We start from the raw sequence: 19112 nt of genomic DNA on the forward strand, positions 1-19112 counted from the left end.
TGTTGAGAAATGGAGAATAACTTTGAAGAGATGGGAACAAAGTAAAACTGAAGTACTTAAAAATATTAAAATGCGTGGTCCTGGGCAACCTGCTGTAGGCGTCCTGGCTTGAGCAGAGGGTTGGAGCCTCCAAGGTCCTTTCCACCCTCAGCCATCCTGTGATCCTGCAGGTATCATTCTGCTGTCTTACATAATTTTCAACACCAAGATGAGTTAAGTTGGGCTTCTATGAGAAGTGTGTAGAAAACAGAAGTCTGATAGGTTTTAACCCAATCTTCTTATTCCCTGGTTAGGTGGTGCCCCTTGGGATGAACGGCTCTTGTGGTGGCTGTTGTGCAGGTCACCAAACTAGCACACGTGCTGTCCAGTTGCACTCTGGTAGTTGTTTGAAGTTAGCAGCTGCTTTCAAACCAGGTGATGTCTCTGGGAGGCTGGAGCATCCAGAGGCCATCTTTCTGCTTGGAAATAGATTTGAAGCATAAAAGTGAGTTCTTCTGTCTAATAGAGCACTGCCCACGCCTGTTACTGTTGTCAGAAGCTTCTGTGCTGGTGGGAGAACTTAACAGGATGCAGCACGCTTGCTTTGTGGCCGAACATAAAGCAAATTGCAGAAGAGGCTAGAAATCAAATAACTGGATCTACATCAGTGTTAGAAACCTGATGTAAATACTGGCAATTCAGGAGGTCTTGACAAAATGTTTGAGCTCTGAAAAGCGTTCTTGTGTTTAAATGGACCTTGATTGTCAGCTAAGTACTTCTTGTAAATAAAAGCACAATGCTTTGTAATTTAGGCTATGTTCATTGAGTGTTGGAACTTCTTTCTGGTACAGCCCCCTTAAGTCTTGGGTAAACAATAGAACAAGATTTTTCAGGCTTTCTGGTTAAACTGAAAAAATAGAAACATAATTCCCGTTCTTTAAAGAAACACGGTACAAAAAAAAGCCTGGATAACCATTTACTCTTTGCGTGGGTGATTCTTTCTAGCCCTGGTCTGTTTATGTAAGCATGAGAACCGGTGACTTAAAGAATGCATTTCATTCTTTCAGGTCCCAGAGGCATAAAAACTTTGAATTTGTCAATGAAAACATATTGTTCCTTAACTATACGCATAGTGGTAATGCGGTCTTCACATAAAGCCACAGAAGCTTATTCCCTCCCACTGCCCCGAAGTTCAAGGCACAAAATCAACCATACGTAAGAAAGGGGATAATGTCTGATATGATATTTAAGAACAAGCTCTGTGATAAAATGTATCGGAAAAGTTAGGCTTAAAGTTGATAAATCTGAGTAATTTATTTCTCTTTATGGGGACTTGTTAGTAAGCTTGTGCAGGAGTATATGCTAAATATGGTTTTATAATTATGTTTCATGACATGAGGCTAACTAATCCCCACTTATGAAAAACTTAATCATCCCTTCTTTTGTGGGAAGGTGAGTGGTTGAGTTTTGTAGGAAGGTGATCTTAATGCTCCTGCTTTTTATCTGATCTCTTTAGACACTACTTGTCCAAATACATAAATGACATTCTAGCAGATCTAACCAGTTACCATGTGGGCGTCAGGACTGCTGTTCTCAAATGCTTCTCGTTTCTGATGAATTTCCTTGCCTATAACATGCTGCCAAAATCTAAGTGGTACAGCAGGTACTTCCTCTGTTTTGCTTTCCTACAAACACGGCAGTGGCTAGGTCAAGTGCTGAGCTCCATGAAACCCCATGTTCTTAGCATTTTTTTAGATAACTGAGATAAAAATATTATTTCTTCAAATTCATAGGAAAAATTAGGTCTTGACTGAGAGATTGGCTTTTGTACCTGTAAGCTTGGTTATGCAGTCTTGACCAGTCTGAATTTTATCTGTGTCAGCTGCTTCATAAATCATATTCAATAACACTGTATGTACATAGTGCTTTCTTTTTTAAAGTATATATTACATGCAATAATACACCGGAAAAATCTTTTTTTCTGAAAAAGAGCTTGAGAGAGAATCTGCTTCCTTGTGATGTTGTAGGGCTGGCTAAATGCCAAGGCAGTGTGCTGTTTATTGTTTTCTTTTTCATATCTGGTTTAAACTGATAAAACATCCTCTTCCTTTTGAATCTGACAAGTGACAAAGAAAGAATTGAGTAACGCTTGGGAAAAACGAGGAGAAGGAAAATCTTCAAGAGTCCTTACAGAAAGGATATTTCTGTAAATCGGGTACTTCACTGATTAAATAAGAAGATGGTGTGGCTTTCTGGTCCTGTTAGCATTACTTGTGTCCCACAGAGTTAGGGGAGAGATGCATGTTCAGGGCATCAGCTCCAGGGAGCTTTGAATTCTTCTAAGCTTCTAGTAAAGTAGGAACTTAGCTTTGCTCACATCATGCTTACATGTAGTAAACATGACTAAAACCAACTTGCTTTTAAGGATCTTTATCAGCTTTAGGTTGTGGTGGACCCGTTTTGTGTCTGTAGGGTATAGTTATGAATTTGCAACAAACCGGATGCCTTTAGGAGCTGAAGCATGTGCTTTTGGTGTTTGAATTAGCATGCTACAGAAGTGATGGTGTGTGTGTGTACATGAAATAATTAGTTGTTTTTAAAAGTAATCAGAATCAAGAGAGGAAAAGGATAAAATGAGGCAGAGCTAGCTTTCTTCATCTTCCCCTATCACCTTCCCAAGAGCATGAGCAGGAGCGTGGATGTGGTTTCTCAGCACCAGGGAGAAAAAACAAGAGAAACCAATCATGTGCAGCTCCACATGAAAATCCATTGCCAAGTTGAGGTGACGAGCTTTCCCTTGCACTGGATTTGATGCCATGATCTGTTTGCTTGCGAGTTCAGATAGTACATGTAGATGTCCCGATATGGTGAACTTGGTTCATATCATCACTATGGTGATGGTATTGGCCACGGTTGGTTCTTCTTTCCTTTACAAAAGCTTCTCAACTTGCATTTTAAGAATATTAAAATATTTGTCTTGAGTTACCTTTTTGTTTTTTTAAGGATACTTTTAAAATTGTGACTTACATTGAAATGAAGTACCAGGATTCAAACTGCTCCTGCAGCAGCATTTAGTTAGGACAGAGTTTTATGCACTGGTTTGATGTGAAGCTGCCCCACTTCTGAAATGGTTCAATCAGTTCCTGCCCGCTGGCACCAGCGGTCGTGCCGCCGGCTGAGCAGCCTTCCGCAGAGCCAGTCTGCCAGAGAGCTGGCTGCTTGGGAAGAGCCCTCTAAAGCCAGCTCAGCTCCTAATTTGGCTCAAAAATGTGACTTCAGTTGGCTGGTACCAGTGTGAGAAGCCTCAGGAATGTGCCACAGGAGAGAGGGTCATTTTGGTGGCAGCCCTCCTTTCGATTAATTGAAGCCAGTTGTGAATCCAAAGCTTCAGCTAACCAAAAAGATTTACCGTATACATGGCTAAAGTGCTCTTTTATCCCCTATACGTTGCTTGGACCCTATTTAATTTGGATTATTTACTTTTGCTTCTCCTAAAGGCTGGTCAGCCTGGGAAAGATGCTCAGCCTGCCAATGCAGCGCATTAAGTATCATTTTTCATGAGAAACTCTTCAGAAGGAACAGTAACATTGCCAAGACCAACATGGCCACAGCACTCTAGTGGTATCTAAACCTTTTGATACAGTGCTGAGCTCAGGCTCAGTGACTGACAGGTACTACTACCCAGGCACCTTGCTTGCCTGGGCAGGTGGAGACCTGGTAGCCTCACTGGAAGTGGGAGACAAGTGAGCAGAGGGTGTCTTGGCTTCTGAATGTACTTCATGTACATTTCATGTGCTTCATCTGAATTTGAAAGCTTCTTCACGCTCTGAAACTTGTCACAATACTTAGAAGATAGTAATATGTCACATCAAAAGCCCTGAAAACAAAGTCTTTGTCCTGAATACATTTCATTTCATAAAGAAATCCCAGTTTCAAGATAATGTAATGTTTCTGAGACATACAAAAATGTTTCAGCTCAATTTTTTAGTTTGCTCTGCTTTTCGTTGCCTAGATACAGATAAAGCTTTACTAGCAGCTGTTACTGTATAGTTTTTCTGTATTTTTTTATCATGTAATACAAAATTATTTATATCTACAAACTAATTTATATTCTCAAGTATTTAAAATTGTTATAAGTTTAACCAGTGACAATATAGAGGCCTGTCTTCTACTGGATTTCTGCCCTTTCTGCTTTTCAATTTCCTCAAAACGGGCAAAATTTGGAGTCATTGGAGAAAGAAAAAATGTGACAAAAGTCTCTGTTGCTTGAGGATTCGTGTTCAAAAAAATAAAGGTTTTGGCATTCTTCATCCCTCTATAAATCTGTTTTGCTATCTGCCCAGTGAACAGGATGCTTGGCGAGGTGAATGAAGGTTTTTCACTGATTGTACACAGCAGCTGTAATGCTCTGACTGCTGTGTAGTGCTTTAAATGTTGAATAGCACATAGTATCTGAAGAAAGTTACACATTCAATTAAGGGGAAGAAAAATGGCCTCTGGGAATTCTGAAAAAAATAGAGAGAAGCAGGAATGTGAATTAGCCTATCCTTATTGCAGGTTTTTCCTGAATTAAAACAAAGCTCAAAGCTAAGACTGTGTTTTAATCCCTCCTGAACCCAGATCAGAGCTCTCTGGGCAGCATTAAGCAAAGGTAATTACTGAAGAGATTAGCAGGTTTTTTGTTTTTTTTTTTTTCCTGTTTATGCTGTAAATATATAAATGTTTGTTCTGATAAGCTCTGCCTCAGTGTGTTTTGTGAAATAGTTTTGTTTCTTCTTTCTGATGCAAATAGTGTGCTTGTCTGTGTAAATCTCAGTTGTGCTTATCCATATGGTATATGGCATACCATAATATGGCGTGACTTGAAGTTTACGTTTCCAATATTGTCATTTTTTGGTGAAGATGAAATCTCATTCTGCCAACATTTTAAAGAGTTACTTCTTAGAGTGGCCAACAGTTATATTTTTTCCTCAGTATACCTGAATTTCTTTCTTTCCTCTTCTAGGCAAAACCAAAGCTCATAGAACCAATAGACTACGAAAATGTCATCGTTCAGAGGAAAACACAGATTTTGAATGATGCCTTACGTGAAATGCTACTGTTCCCTTATGATGACTTTCAGGTAATTTAATAACTGCCTCTCCCTTTCCCCCCTCCCTTTTTTAAAACCAGATTTTTAGCAGTAGTTTTTAAATAATAAAGGAATGACACTCATAACTCTAGCTTAAATAAATAAAATTGTCATTAGTCCCTTTACATTGCTCAATCTATTCTGTGAGGCTACAGTAGAAGAAATATCACAGCTTCTTCATCTGTTCAGATTATAAAGTCTACTTCTGCAACTCAGCAATTTTACTGCCATTTGAAGTAGGTGATCAGTCATTTTTAGATATTTTCACCCCTTTCAGGAGCAGGAAATCATGTGATGTCTGTTCAAAAAAAAAGGATCTGCTTTTTGTCATGTTTTAATTTTTAAATTGACTTCTTGTTTTCCTCTTTAGCAGTAAAGGGCATGCATGAATCTTAGAATCTGTTCAAATGAATGCTGTGATTCTCAGCTGTATGTCACTAGACAAAACTGGATTTTAGCAAAATACCCCTTGCATAAAGGGCTCTGACTTAAGACAGACTGAACTGAGATTTGTGCTCATCTTAATATAATACATTTCTGCAGAACTCCTGTATTTACCTAAATACATAGCATATTTGAATACTCTTTTTTTTGTGTCTCTTTCTAGATCCAGTTAGAGTAGCCACAAACATCTTTGAGACTGTAACTGGTGTAAAATAGTAAGGAACGTCTCTCACACATGCCTGCAGTCAGTGTCTACCTGTTTTTAAAATTATGCAGGCATCTAAATTAGCTACTTCTAGAGACCGTGTTACAGTTGAATACCTTAGAGTTGTTTTCTAAAATCCAACCTGAATAGCTGAGTATTTTATTCAGCCAAGTAGTTGAAGCTAAGCTTGTGGTTGTCATGGTGAAAGTTTGTGATGAGTTGGTGTATTTCTACACAAGGGCATATCAAGTTCCATAAATTACACAGACTTTAAGTGATTCTGTAGCCTATGAAACTATTCACCTGAGTGCAGCTGGACTCTGCTTTTAATATAGTCTGTGTACTTCATTATTACTCATTCTGTACTTGTAGCCTGCCTATTCAGAGCTAAAAATTTTGTTTTTAGCAAACTATAGGTATTTAGAGAATTGCTTGGCCTTCATGTATCCTCAACCATGTGTGTAAGTTTGGACTGTAAGTAAGACTTATTATGAAAGGAAATCATACTGTCCGTGAACATTTTGAATACTAGTATCATATCTACTAGACCACTCATGATGATGCCCTATAACCAGGTGTTGGTTTGGGAACTGAAAAGTGTAAGTAGGCTTGAGCCCCTTCTACAGTGTGGTTCTCCATTGTAGCAGATCAAGAGGAATCAATAATATTTCTGCTAAGCATGCTCTCATCTAATTGACTAGAGCTCAATTACCAGGGATCATTCTGGTAACCAACTCCTAATTACCAATAGAGATGAAAGAAACCTATCAAGAACGCTCAAACAAAATGCCTGAGGATAATCTGTGGGATGTCTGGAGAGTTTAAGTGCTGTTTCAAACGGCCTGTTCTGCAATTCTTAACTTCAGGCTTGTATGACTGAAGCTTGCCTGTGGTCCTCAATCTGCTCCTTTAAAGGGCATGACCGAATTTTATTCACAAACTGATGTTTCTCATTATGCTTCTGTTTGGGTCCTGTGGTCAGGTATTTATCAGGGCTGTCACTGAAATGTGTATTAGAATAGAATAGTCATAATTTTAGGTAATTTTACCTGAAAGAAATTAAAGTCAGATTTCTTGTTTCTTTATCCATCAGAAGTATAATAATCTGAACACATCTTTTAGGTTTCCCCTATAAAGTTTTTGGCAGTCTCATTTTGCACTTGTTACATATGAAGACTGGTTTATACTGTCAGATTTTATTATTTTTCTGTCAAATATTTCCTCCTAAGACATGCTGACTCAAACTGTTTCCCTGAACATTTTTATTGCACATTTGACTCTCCGATAATAGTTTGAGCAATCTAGGCTGTTTTCAACAATACATGATGAATTTAAATCTATCAATCGATATATTAAGAAATTACTGTCAGAGCAGAAACTTCTTATATGCTTGTTTATGCTTTAGCAATTTACACCTTTTAACCCTGCACAGGTTACCATAATCATATTTACACTTTTGAAACCTTTAATCTTGTTATGGTTGCCAATATAATTGTAATCATTGAACTGAAGGCATGTTTTCTGCATTTGCCATTCTACTTCAACTATTTTCTACTTCCTCTTTCCTGACTTGTTGCCTTTACACAATGCATGGGCAGCTCTTGGTAAGCCTCAACTCAAATGCCTGATGTTGCCCTCGCCCCCATAAGATGAATGCAATACAATGAGTTACAGTATTTAGAACTGCCTCAATGTGTGTGTTGAACAGCTTATAGGTGGAAGCTCCTACCATTGTTTAAAAACCTGTTCAAGCCATTTCCTCTTACAACATTCTGATCTTATTTTTGCAAAGTTTTTTCCTCGTGCTTAGGTTAAACCGATGACAATCTAAAAACCACTTGCCTAAAAAGGAAGCCAAGCCCTAATAATTTCTGAGACATTGAGTAAGGTTGTTTTGTTACCAGCATTGCCCTAAAACTAGTGCTTAAAAGGCACAGAAAATCTCTCCTAATACTTACTCTGCAGCAGCTGGATACCACTTCTGCAGTTTTTAGTAGAGTACAGAAGTCATGTTTCCCAGAGGTGGATTGATAACACCGTTGAATTTGTGTTAAAGTGGACATTATTGGGGGAGAAATAAGAGACAAGTGTTCATGCTTAATTTGTATAACATTTTTTCAGGTAATGCTTTTAGTTAACCAAAATATAATTTAATAGACATGTTTTCCATACAGTTAGTAACAACAACTTGCCCTAGTTGCCCAACTGCTGCTAGTATTTTGTAACAAATAATGATTGGAGAAAATATTTTTGTACCTTTTCTGTTTGTTTGTTTTTTTTTTTTTGATTACGAGCTACAGGTTTCAAATGTGTTTGGGATATGTGCAATTTATTGAAATATGTTAAGCATGTTCACGTTGCTATTTTGATTCTTATTGCCAAATTATTATGTAACTACATTATTGTTAGTTCTCCTCAAGTAAATTACAGAACATAGTTTGCTACCTATCAGCTAACTGGGAATTAAAACAGAGTAGACCGGTCTTGATTCTAGCAGCTTCTAGTTGCATGTCTTTGAGTTTTGGTTAAGAGTTTTCCTCTTATCTAGTTCTGAATATCTAGTTCTGAATTCATTGCCAATGCCACATTCAGTTTTTGAACTCTTATCACGTCAGAGATGTTAGGTAGTAAAGGAGATCTGATGAGAACTCCAAGTCTGTATTGGAAACCAGAAAGCTTGCACAGTGGCAGGCTTCTTTGGACCATGTATTGCTTGCTCTTATCTTTCTCCCAGTGAAAGTTATTCCCCTAGTGAGGAAGAAAAAAGGGGATGGAGGTGGTGAAACCAAAACCAGTAATTCACCTGTTTGTGTTCAGCTATGACTCTTCTCCAAACACAGATAGAAATAGCTCTTACCTCCCCCCCAGCTACTCAGCTACTGCCAAAGAAATATGTGAGCACGGATGGAGCAGAAAATGCTCTGCTCTGGGAAAACTGACAAAGGTTCAAAGATTGGTCTTCAGCCAACTGATTTAGTTACATAAAACTTTCCAGTATTCTACTTAAATGCATTTGCATCATCCTAAATTTTGTTGGCTGAGGTTATGAATCCTGTTTTGTCTTTACTATTTTACATACATACATATCTGTGTGTGTGTATGTGAATATATATATATACCATATATATATATATATATATATATATATATATATATATATGGCAGTAGCTCATTTACTTTTCTGAAAAGTTTTTTTTTGTCTTGCTTCATGTTGATCTGCCTATTCAAATTAGTAGGATTGTAATTTGTTAAAAAACTTTTAAGTTTCTACATTTCCCTGATGTTATCATATTCAAACAACAGCAAGCTTTGCTTTTCTCTTTTTTCTAGAAGACCTCATCATCAGCAACTTTTTCTCCACATACCGTGTCATTTTTAACTTACCATTTCAGGATTGTCTCAGTTGCTTTTCACAAGCTCAAGTTCTGAGTTTTCTGCCGGGAATCCCCAATCAGGTTTCTCCCTAACTTGTTCTCATCAACCTTGTGGTCCCTTTGTTCTTTGCAGACTGTTAGTTTCTAGCTACTTTTTGTTGTTTAGTTTTCACTGTGGCCTCCATATAATGTGTTTGTTGTATTAAGATGATAGAGCCACTTCTCCCCCTCCTTGGAAATTTGCCTATTAATCTTACTAATCTCAGTTGCAGTGCTGTCAGTCAGTCACTCAGTCACTCTTCTAGATACTTGCCTCCCAGCAAGAGTCTATTGCAGGTCCATTGGGTACTCTTGTATTGAATTTTGTGCCTTTTCATGGCTTATTATGTTAATCCAAGTCACTTGCATTTCACTAAATTAGTAAATAATGAAATGGTTTCTTGACTAAGTAGCATTAGTTTAAAATAGACTACCTCCAGGAATCACATTGACAGCTCAATAACGATGGATTTGGTGATGCTTAATTGCATGGTAGGTAAATTATTAAAAGAAACCTTAACCCAAAACTGTACTAGTGATTACTTTGCAATAAGACAGCTTATATCTAAACACTTTTGTTTCAAAATAAGCACCTTCGGAGTACAATCTCCATTCTTTCAGTAAAGATTTATCTCAATACAGAATAAGTTTACTTGCAGGAAGTCCAACATGGGTACGTTCCTACTCAGTTATGCCATTACAAAGTTATTGTTATTTTTGAAGGCGTTTTGGAGCCTAGTTTAGCTGTTGTTTCACCTTTGTTCCCTTTGGGTTTGAGTCATGTGGATTTAGAACACTTTCATGTAGAGCTCTTGACTTTTAGTTAATACAAGTTAAGTAGCTCTGGAAATAGGTATCATGCCAGCTTTACAGAAATAGAAGTAAGCCTAGGATTCTAATGGAAGGCATGTCTTGAGTAGAAGGAACAAGCAAAAAAAAGTTATCATATTTAAGTAGAGTCTGCATTTTAGAGAGAGCACAAACTGGTCAAAACATAAAAATTATTTTTGAAGTGTTCAAAGAAATTTCACTAACTTTTCTTTTAAAATCTGTTCTATGTTTTTCCTTGAGTCCTTAGCTAAGTAGCCTAAATGCAGAGTTCAATTTACCTTAGAAATTACTATAGCACTTGACATTCCCCATGCAAGTCTCTTCTGACACCTAATAGCTCTAAGGGCATGATCCAAGAGGCAGCATGCCATCTTTTCAATTGACTGTCTTTTAAAATGGTTTCTGTCACTACTTCTTGAGGATTTGCCTCCATAAAACATCATCCAAAGTGTATGGGAATGTGTGGGTAAGTGACTGTTGAGTTGTTATCCTGTAATCTTTTTCTCATTCCTCCTGCATTTTGCATAGCCCTTATTTTGCCAGCAAGATGCAGTATGCTATTGATATCCTCCATTGCATTCTCTCTCTACTTCGCAGCTTTTATACTTTGCAGTATAAAAGTGATATATCAGCAGTGATGCTTTGTGCTTTTTCGGTTTGCTCTAGCTGCTGAGACTTGCATAGAATAGCAATACTGTCACTAGGCAGCCTGTCCAATTTACAGAGAAGAGAACTTTATCAGCTAGCCTCAAGTACTTAGCCACCTCCAAAGTGGAGAGAAGAATATGTAACAACTATGTTAAAAACACAGGAGGAAGAAAGATAAAAGCTAAGGGATAACAAAAAAGTAGGGCTCTCGGGCATGTCTGGTTGGCCTCCAGATGGGCCAAATGGACTTGAAGAATGTTGTGTTGGCTGGCTTCTGTCCCACCTACATCCACCTACATGATGAAATATCTGCACGTGGGACCTGTTGTCCAGTGTAGAATTGCTCAGAAACAGATCATAAGATACCTGGAGTACCAGAGAAAGCTGGTAATTTAAGACCTGCCTTATTTTTTGCTACAGAAACATAGGTGTTGACACCTTATTACTCAGAATGAAGTGATTAATTTTGAGAGCTACTTCTTTGTGTGTGATTTATTTAATATATATGTATATTTAAAAATCTCATTCAAGATATGAAAATACTTTGTATATGAAAAATCCACTTACACTTCTCATCTTGATAAAATTGAAGACTGAATTCTGTTGACTTACACTTTGTAACAATGACTTCTGTATAAACTGTGGCCTGGAAAAAGGGTCACGGTTGCTGCATGTTATTATGTTCATTTTAAATGCTTAAGGACACGTTATGTTAAAGACACCCTGCTACAAAATCCTTGGCTGTCTTTTGGTAGATCTTTAGTGCCACCTGAAAACATCTTTTGTCTTAAAGAACATCTTGATATTTCCCATAAAGAATGGGGAAGGAGGACTAAAATGACTCAAAAAATCACATGCCAGATTTTAATATTAGTAAAAGCGTAATTTTTTAGCCTAGGTGTCAGAAACACAGCTAAACTGTCAAGAACATGAAAACATCTTCTAGCCTGAGATACACAATGTGGAAAATCTAATTTCAAATGGGTTATGTGTTCCTGAATCCAAAGTAACACTCTAGCTCAGTAGCGTATAGTTGTACAGCGTTTCATTTGTACAAAACAGTTCTACCAATGGATTTGTGAGGAAAATTTGCAGTCCTTCCTGGTTTTTCTTCTGGATTGTGCTATATACATGGCTGTATCTGAAAGCATTGTTCTGTTGCTTTCGTAGTGATTTTTAGGAGTTTGCTCTAAATAAAGATATTTTCACTTGGTGCATTTCCTGGCTCTCTGATGAATTACTGCAGCTGCAGGATGACTTGACAAAGAGGCAGCATGCATGATGTCAATTAATAATGTTGGTGAATTTGACAAACTAAATGTTGCCTGCTGTTCCTCCCCCCAGCCCCACTTTGGACATTCAGCCTCTCTTCTAGACTTTTAAAAGATACATAACATTTCTACATCTCTCAGATTTGTTTCAATTCAGTGAATAAGCCTGAAAATGACTTGAGATTGAGGGTCATATAGCTATCCCCATGTTTTTGGCCTGATTCCAAGTGTGTGTGTGGGGGGGGGAAAGCCTATGCATTCATGCCATGGATATATGATGGTCAGATTTTTACCTTTTTTTTTTTTTTTTTAACGTTTTTCTCAGCATCACTGGTGTATTTTAAGAGAAACAGCAGGTTGATCCTCTGACTGCCAGGAAATTGAGTTTTATCTGCAAACTTCTATTACAGATGATGGATGATCAAAATCACTTTTTAACCTAATACTGAAAAAGCAAAAGTATCACACTTGGGTATAGTTAGGGAGTTCATGATTATTTAATATGATGAACACCTGCTAATGTAAAACCAGAGTAAGATTTTGTATTTGATTCCAAAATAAAGGAATAAAATTGAGCCTGGCTTTATTTTCCAATGTCAGTGAAAACAAATATTTTAAAGTTTATGTGGCTTTAAAAAGAATGTTTTCTTAATAAGGAACATGTTTCTATAATTTAGAACACTTAATTCTTAAATGCTGTTACTATATGCAGAAATATCTTCTTGCAGGTTTTTTTTAACTCTGTGTTTTAAGATTTATTTGATCAATGAGGTGTTTTTTATAATTTTTGTTATTTTGTGGTGTTTTGTTTTTTAATACCTCCTTACCTCTCACACTTAAACAATTAACACTGTCACTTCTCAAGTCACTTTTCAACAGAGTTCTGGACTAGATGAATGACTTGACCACCAGAACAGAAGTTTTCCTCCTTCAAAACTTTACTGTACTTGAATATTCTAACCTCAAAAGCTTCCCCCAGCTAATGGGGTGGGCCTTTATAACAACAAGCCCCTTATAGATCAGTCTCTCAACAGGGACAAGTTAAGATAACGTACTGCCACGTCTCCTTTCTTTTTGACCATCTGTACGTGGAGATTTTTCTTGTCACACTCTTCTCTGGTCGTTCCTGGTGTTGCAGTGTGTGGAGCGTAGGTAGCAAGCGAGTGATCACACCCCCTTTCAGGCCCAGGTTGTGGAAACGCCTTGTCCATCTCTGACCTAATCTGACATTTTTTTTCCTAACACTTTCCACATGGTACAAAATCATTTCTATTGTGCAGTTCCAGGAGATTCTGTGAGGTTATCTTCCATATAGGAGTTGAAAGTGCCTAAGGCTTGCTTTGGTATTGGTCTTAGGAGCTGCAATTCACAGTCGCAGTGAGATTTCCTGCAGTCTGTCAGCCTTCCTTTGCTTCTCTCAACTTTGGCATAGAATGGGAGCGAGTTCTTACTTAGTAAGCATCCTTTGGTAGACAGGAGGATATCCAGGGATCAAGGCCATCTTTCTCACCTTCAGCTGAACAATACAAGTCTCATGTTTTTGCCCCCTGAAATCTGCAATTGAACTGTTCTTCTTGTTTTGGTATGAATTGTTGCTCTTCTGGAGTAATAGTATTCATATGTAGCAACAGCACCACTCTAATGTCTGCATTCAAAATAGTGAAGTTATGCAGTCAAGGGGGAATTATTTTTACTACTATTTTCTTGGCAATGGTAACAAAATAGAGGAAAACACTTTTTTTTCAATGGTATCCAATTCTTCCTGATTCCAATGTTGTCATCTTAATCTGGCTGGAAAGAATTCTTCTGAGAGAATAAAGCTGCTCATGTTTGAATGAAAGCAAATTGTCATTAGTGTCTGTTCTCCAGTGCTGTATTCACAGGATGTTTTCTGCTGAGCTTCTGTCCCAGCTATAGTGATATAACTGAGTGTTGCCATATTTTATCATCTTTAAATTGAGGGTTTCATTATTTTTTTTTCTGTTGTTTATCAGACAGCATTACTGAAACGTCAGAGTCGATACATTCATTCAACGGTTCCTGAAAATGCGGAGAAAGAAGCTCAGAGCTTATTTGTAACGGAGGTAATGTTGGAATTTTACATGGTTGTGTGTAATAGCAGTGTTATAACTGAAGTGTATTTCTTCTGCTTTATTTGTTATTTAAGAAACAAATAAAACCCTGAAAAAATACAAAATATTGCAACCTAGTTCTCAATGCTTTGCTTTGAGATCTAGTTATGTTTAGTTTTCTCAAGAGAAAGAAAATTTCTAGGGAAAACTAGTATTTTTTTTTCCTTCAGTGGCTAGAAAAGAAGAATTACTGGATAGCTGTGAACGATACTGTTTGTGGAACTGATTTTGAGGATGCTTCTCTCTCCACCATCTCTTACCCTTCATGCTTTTGTCTTTCCCAGATGAATATGGGTGGTTTACATACATAGTATTGATAGCAATAGTGAATCTAAATGAATCAGTGTGGCTATCCTTTCTGTTAACGTGTTTCGTCCTAGTCATTCTTAGTTTGCTCATAATAATCTTGTAGTTTTCTGGAACAGAAGTATTCATAACATTAACACTTGTAGAGGTCAAAACTCATCCTCTCTGCTCGATTTCTGTGCTACATGTAGAAGAAACATTCTCAAACTTAGTGTCTCTTAACTGCTTTCTTGTGTTGACGTTCCCTTGGTTCTGTCTGTGATACCACATTACCTTTAGTGTCTTGTTTAAGCCTTTTAGGATTAAAAGGTTTAATATTTTTTTTGCCTTTATCTGTTGTTTTTTAACCGATATACTTCAAGGTGATGTTTTAACATCTGAAGCAAGTAAGTGTCTGTTGTAATATCAGGAAAACTAATGGAGCTTCAAATAGCTGAATCTATCTCAAACCTTGAAGTGAATTCTCCACAGTGATTGATAGATAGCCTTAATACCTAACCTAAACAACTCAAAGATAAATTTGGAGGTGGTAGACAAGGAGGGAGCAATGATGTAGGTAATTCAAGAAGTTCAATGAGTTTCTGCAGAAACAATTGCTTGGCAAATATTAACTTTGTACTTTGAAATATAAAGAAAAGAATATAAAGAAAAGTATTCTTGAAATATTAAATGCTGTGTATGTGTGCACATAAGTCAATTCCTGTAAAACAGAAAATTTTTTACCACAGGATTTCTGACAACAGATCTTGTCAGTTTTATGTTACTTCAGTCAAAGCCAAGATAAATCAGTACTTTTATGTTGTAGCAATATGGGTGGAGTAAAATGGTATTTCCTGTGTTCTAGTCCAGGGCTATTGCTTTTCAACAGCTGCAAGCATAACTGCACTTAAATGTGTGCTTTATGCTAGAGAGCATGCTAAGCAAACTAAGGCTAGAAGCCTAAATATAAAATATAATATTCTGTTTTAATAATGCATGCGTATTGTAATGCTGAGGTTTTTAGAAGCTCGGTCATGTTTCCAGCTGCAGTGAAATGCTGCTTTAACTTTTCAGGCAACTGAGGATGGTGAATCCAGACGCTGAATGCACTCACCATTTTCTGCTTTTGTATGATACACATCTATACGATAACGTCCTATCAAAACATCACGTGTTACAAAAAGCTTAATGGCACTGAACAGTATCACAAAAGAAGGGAGGTGTACAGAATTTTTGCAGATCAATGTGTAATCAGAGTAGTTCATAACAGCTGTATTTGAGGGGGATTTGTGTGTGTGCATCTAGTGAATGCTGTTGTTACAGTTAATTCTCTTCCAATTAATGCTGATATTTGGTTTCCATTGAAATAGTGCATCAAAACCTACAATTCAGACTGGCACATTGTTAACTACAGATATGAAGATTACTCAGCAGAATTTCGACAGCTTCCAAAGTATGTATGTTATCCACTGGTATAATGCAAGGAACTTTGATATCAATGTATTTGCCACAGAAATGTATTAATTCATGCAATATGTGCTTTGAAATATGCTATATCACTGTTTAGTAGTAGAGATGATGATTTCTAGGGTGGAACTGATACAGAACTTGAAGGGATAAGGTCTTGTTAACCATTTTCTGGGAAGATACCTTAGGAACATTGCCTTACTCATAGGGAGGCTGAAGAATGAATTTGTATCGTGGACAATTTAAAATAAATGTCACAACTAAAACAGTAATGTTTTGATGAAACTTAAATGGTGATATCTTTGTTTTTGTAGCTTCAAAGGCAGCTTTTAGAGCTCTCTTTAGAAGCTTAGGAAATAGAACCTAACAGACAAATATTTATAGAATACTAACTGAGAAAGGTGGATGCAGTTATTTCCGAGTGTTGTACGAATATGCTGTATACCCAAACAAGCAGACAGTGTTTATCTAGGTTTATCTGGAAATCTGAGTAAAAAGTTGAACATGGCTTTTCTGCAATCACATTTGTTTTTTTTTTTCCCATCTTGAAAGTTGCATTTAATGAAGTACAGTTTAAAATGGATTAGCTCTTTTTAAAGTGTGTATGCTCCTCCTTGTTACAGACATGCAATACAGCACCAACTCATGTTTCTTAGGTGCAATTAACCTTATGTGCGTTGTTCTGAGAAGTTCCTGGAGAAAAATATAATTGCAGATGAAATACACCTTCATCAAAAATAATAATAATAATTAAAAAAAATACTGACATAGATAACATTAGGTTCTCAGTACATATTTAATCAAATTTGGCTTTGCTATAGCATGGATGTTTGGTATTCATTTTTATGTTTGTATTGGTGGTGGATAACAGCTTTAGAAATTGTTGGAACAAAAGTTTTGTTTCAAATTCATGTGAAGAATGAGACTTGATTTCCCTAAGACATGCTATTCCCATTAGTGAAAAGCTTTGCTGTATTTATGGCATGTAATACAGATGTGTCTCCTACATAATCTTCTACAGTCTTCTGTAGTCTTCTACACTTCTTTCTTCACATTCTGGAAGGCTCTGTAGCTTTCTGATAGAGGTGGGGAAGAAGAATCAGAAGGAGGAGCTTACACTGTTTGATTTGTTTCTAAAATGTTGCTTTTAAATTGACAACTTAAAAAACAACCAAAAACCCAACATTGCTTTTGCCATGTTATATCCTTCCTAAGTCTAGATAACCGTTTGTATTGCAGTTTGTTTGGGTATCAGTAATTTCACCTAAGATATTAGGAGTGCAGTGAACAAGAAGGTATTTGGTTCTCTTCAGTTAATCGTAAGGACAGTGACAAGCAGAACAATAGAAGGACTGTGACCAGATATACAAATGAGCAAAATTGCTGGATGAGAGAGATTTCATGAAAAGTATGTTTTTAGCCAGTTATTCTTGTACTTTTCCCTCTTCAGCTAGAGAAATAACATCTTTCTTTTTGCAATATGAAATATGTAACCAATCATGAAATATCTAGTATTTTATAAGCCTTTTCTTTCCTAGCAAAGGGACAAAACCGGAGAAGCTTCCAGTGCATTTATATGAAGTGGATGAAGAAGCAGATAAAGATGAGGTGAGATAACAAAATAATTCCTTGCTTTCTCCTGCTCTCAGTAAAGAATGTTTGCGGAAAGGAGAGGTTAAAGTTGGATTAAGCGTTGATGTGACAGCTGATATTATATTAAACAGGCTGATTTGGAGAGTAAAAAAAGCAAAACAGAACAAAAAAGCAACTTGTACCTACCACCTTTGAAATAGCGTTGTATTCCTTAGATCTGTCATATGAGTAAAGCAAGTGTTGACAGATACTGAAACTGAAGAAGTTTTTAACAGTGCTGAAGAACAATCTTTGAAATTTCATAAGGTCTATCTGATTTTATACTGTTTCCTTGTAGATGGCCATGTTTAGAGAAATATTTTATGTAGTTTAAGTTGCAAAGCTGAGTAAAATCATAAGTGAATCTGTTCCAACATGAAAGTACACACACTTAAGAACACATGGCAGTATAGCGTACAGTTAAAATTAGAGTTAGCATATGAATTAAAATTTGATATAAATTTGAATGTAGGATGACTCCAGAAAATCTGAAAAAGTGAAAATAAAGTTTGCTAAAACTCTTAATTGCTTTCCTTTTTTGTCACTGGCCTATAGAAACGAGTTATCTATGGTCTCAAGCAATTTTCAATGATGTCTTGAATGTCAAAGACTTTTTTTTCAATAACTGCTTCTGTTATTTGTGTTACTGAGTTTTTACCACACCCTGTTCAAACACGAAGTTGTTAAAAGCTAGTGCTTTCTTTCCGTATGAGTACTTGAACTCTTACATCACAGAAAATAAATAAATAAAACACTTTTTGTAGCTTTGCCCATAACAATTACTTTGTTTATAAATTCCTTGTATTCAGAACTGCTGTGTATGAAATAAAAGTAGTTCCTTTATAAGTTTTCCCAGATTAAATGCGGGGAAAAAAGTAGTCCAAGGAGCGTGTCTGAATAGGTAAATCTCTGAACAGTCTCAGGATGCCATTTTTTTCCAACATTGCTATTAATGTGCACTGTAATATTTGGAATATTTGGATTCTAATATTTGGAGTAATTTCATGTATATTTATGCAAATTTTTCTATTTGTATGGTGGAAATAGTTATGTTTTTGGTTATACTGAAAATTAAAAGACTTAGCATTATTTAATGTGATAATATTTCTGACAACAGAATTGTTTTACAAAACAGTGAGTTAAACATGGGAAAAAATAATGGAGATAGAATTGACTGTAATTGTTATTGGGGAAAAATGCTTATGGCTACAGTTAGTTAAACACTGCAATAATATAGCTTGGCTATTGCCAGGTGGCAAGCTTTTTTCTTTTACTAGGAAATGCGAGTGGAAGAGACTTCCTATTTAATTCTGTCCGATTTCCTGTTACAGCAGGCAGTAACGTCATCTCTTCCAGAGCTACAGTCACTGAAGAAGAGTTTGTTACTCTTTGCTGAGGAACTGAACATATAAACAGAAGGAAAAAAAAAACACACCACATGTTAGGAAGAGGAGGGAGCTTAATGGGAGTAGGATGGGGATGGGGGAAACAAATTGTTTCCTCAAGGGAAGAATACCCTGCTTGTTAAAAACTGTTGAATTGTTTCGTATGTTTTAATCTAATCTAAAAAAGTGAAGAGGCTTTTCTTTCAGATACTAGCATCTTTGTTTGCCAAAAAAACATATGTGCAAATCTTATATTAAAAGGTGGTTTTTGTCCATTTTTTAAAGAAGA

General features: G+C 36.6%; 1 protein-coding gene and 1 long non-coding RNA gene across 14 annotated transcripts in view; one reads left to right on the forward strand and one right to left on the reverse strand.

The window, feature by feature from the left end:
• Positions 1-19112, forward strand: part of DOCK9 (dedicator of cytokinesis 9) — a 127705-nt gene that overhangs the window by 30661 nt on the left and 77932 nt on the right. For all 13 annotated transcript variants that reach the window (XM_027443490.3, XM_072032445.1, XM_027443447.3 and 10 more), the window contains exons 2-5: positions 4985-5101; positions 13917-14006; positions 15710-15792; positions 17345-17414. In XM_027443490.3, the coding sequence (XP_027299291.3) occupies positions 4985-5101; positions 13917-14006; positions 15710-15792; positions 17345-17414 (360 nt within the window). The remainder of the gene's footprint in view (positions 1-4984; positions 5102-13916; positions 14007-15709; positions 15793-17344; positions 17415-19112) is intronic.
• Positions 16238-19112, reverse strand: part of LOC140001292 (uncharacterized) — a 37466-nt gene continuing 34591 nt past the window's right edge. Inside the window, exon 4 of the long non-coding RNA XR_011806367.1 lies at positions 16238-16882. This is a non-coding gene — a long non-coding RNA (uncharacterized lncRNA). The remainder of the gene's footprint in view (positions 16883-19112) is intronic.

This window comes from Anas platyrhynchos, chromosome 1 (genome assembly GCF_047663525.1).
Source record: "Anas platyrhynchos isolate ZD024472 breed Pekin duck chromosome 1, IASCAAS_PekinDuck_T2T, whole genome shotgun sequence".
NCBI classification, from domain to species: Eukaryota; Metazoa; Chordata; class Aves; order Anseriformes; family Anatidae; genus Anas; species Anas platyrhynchos.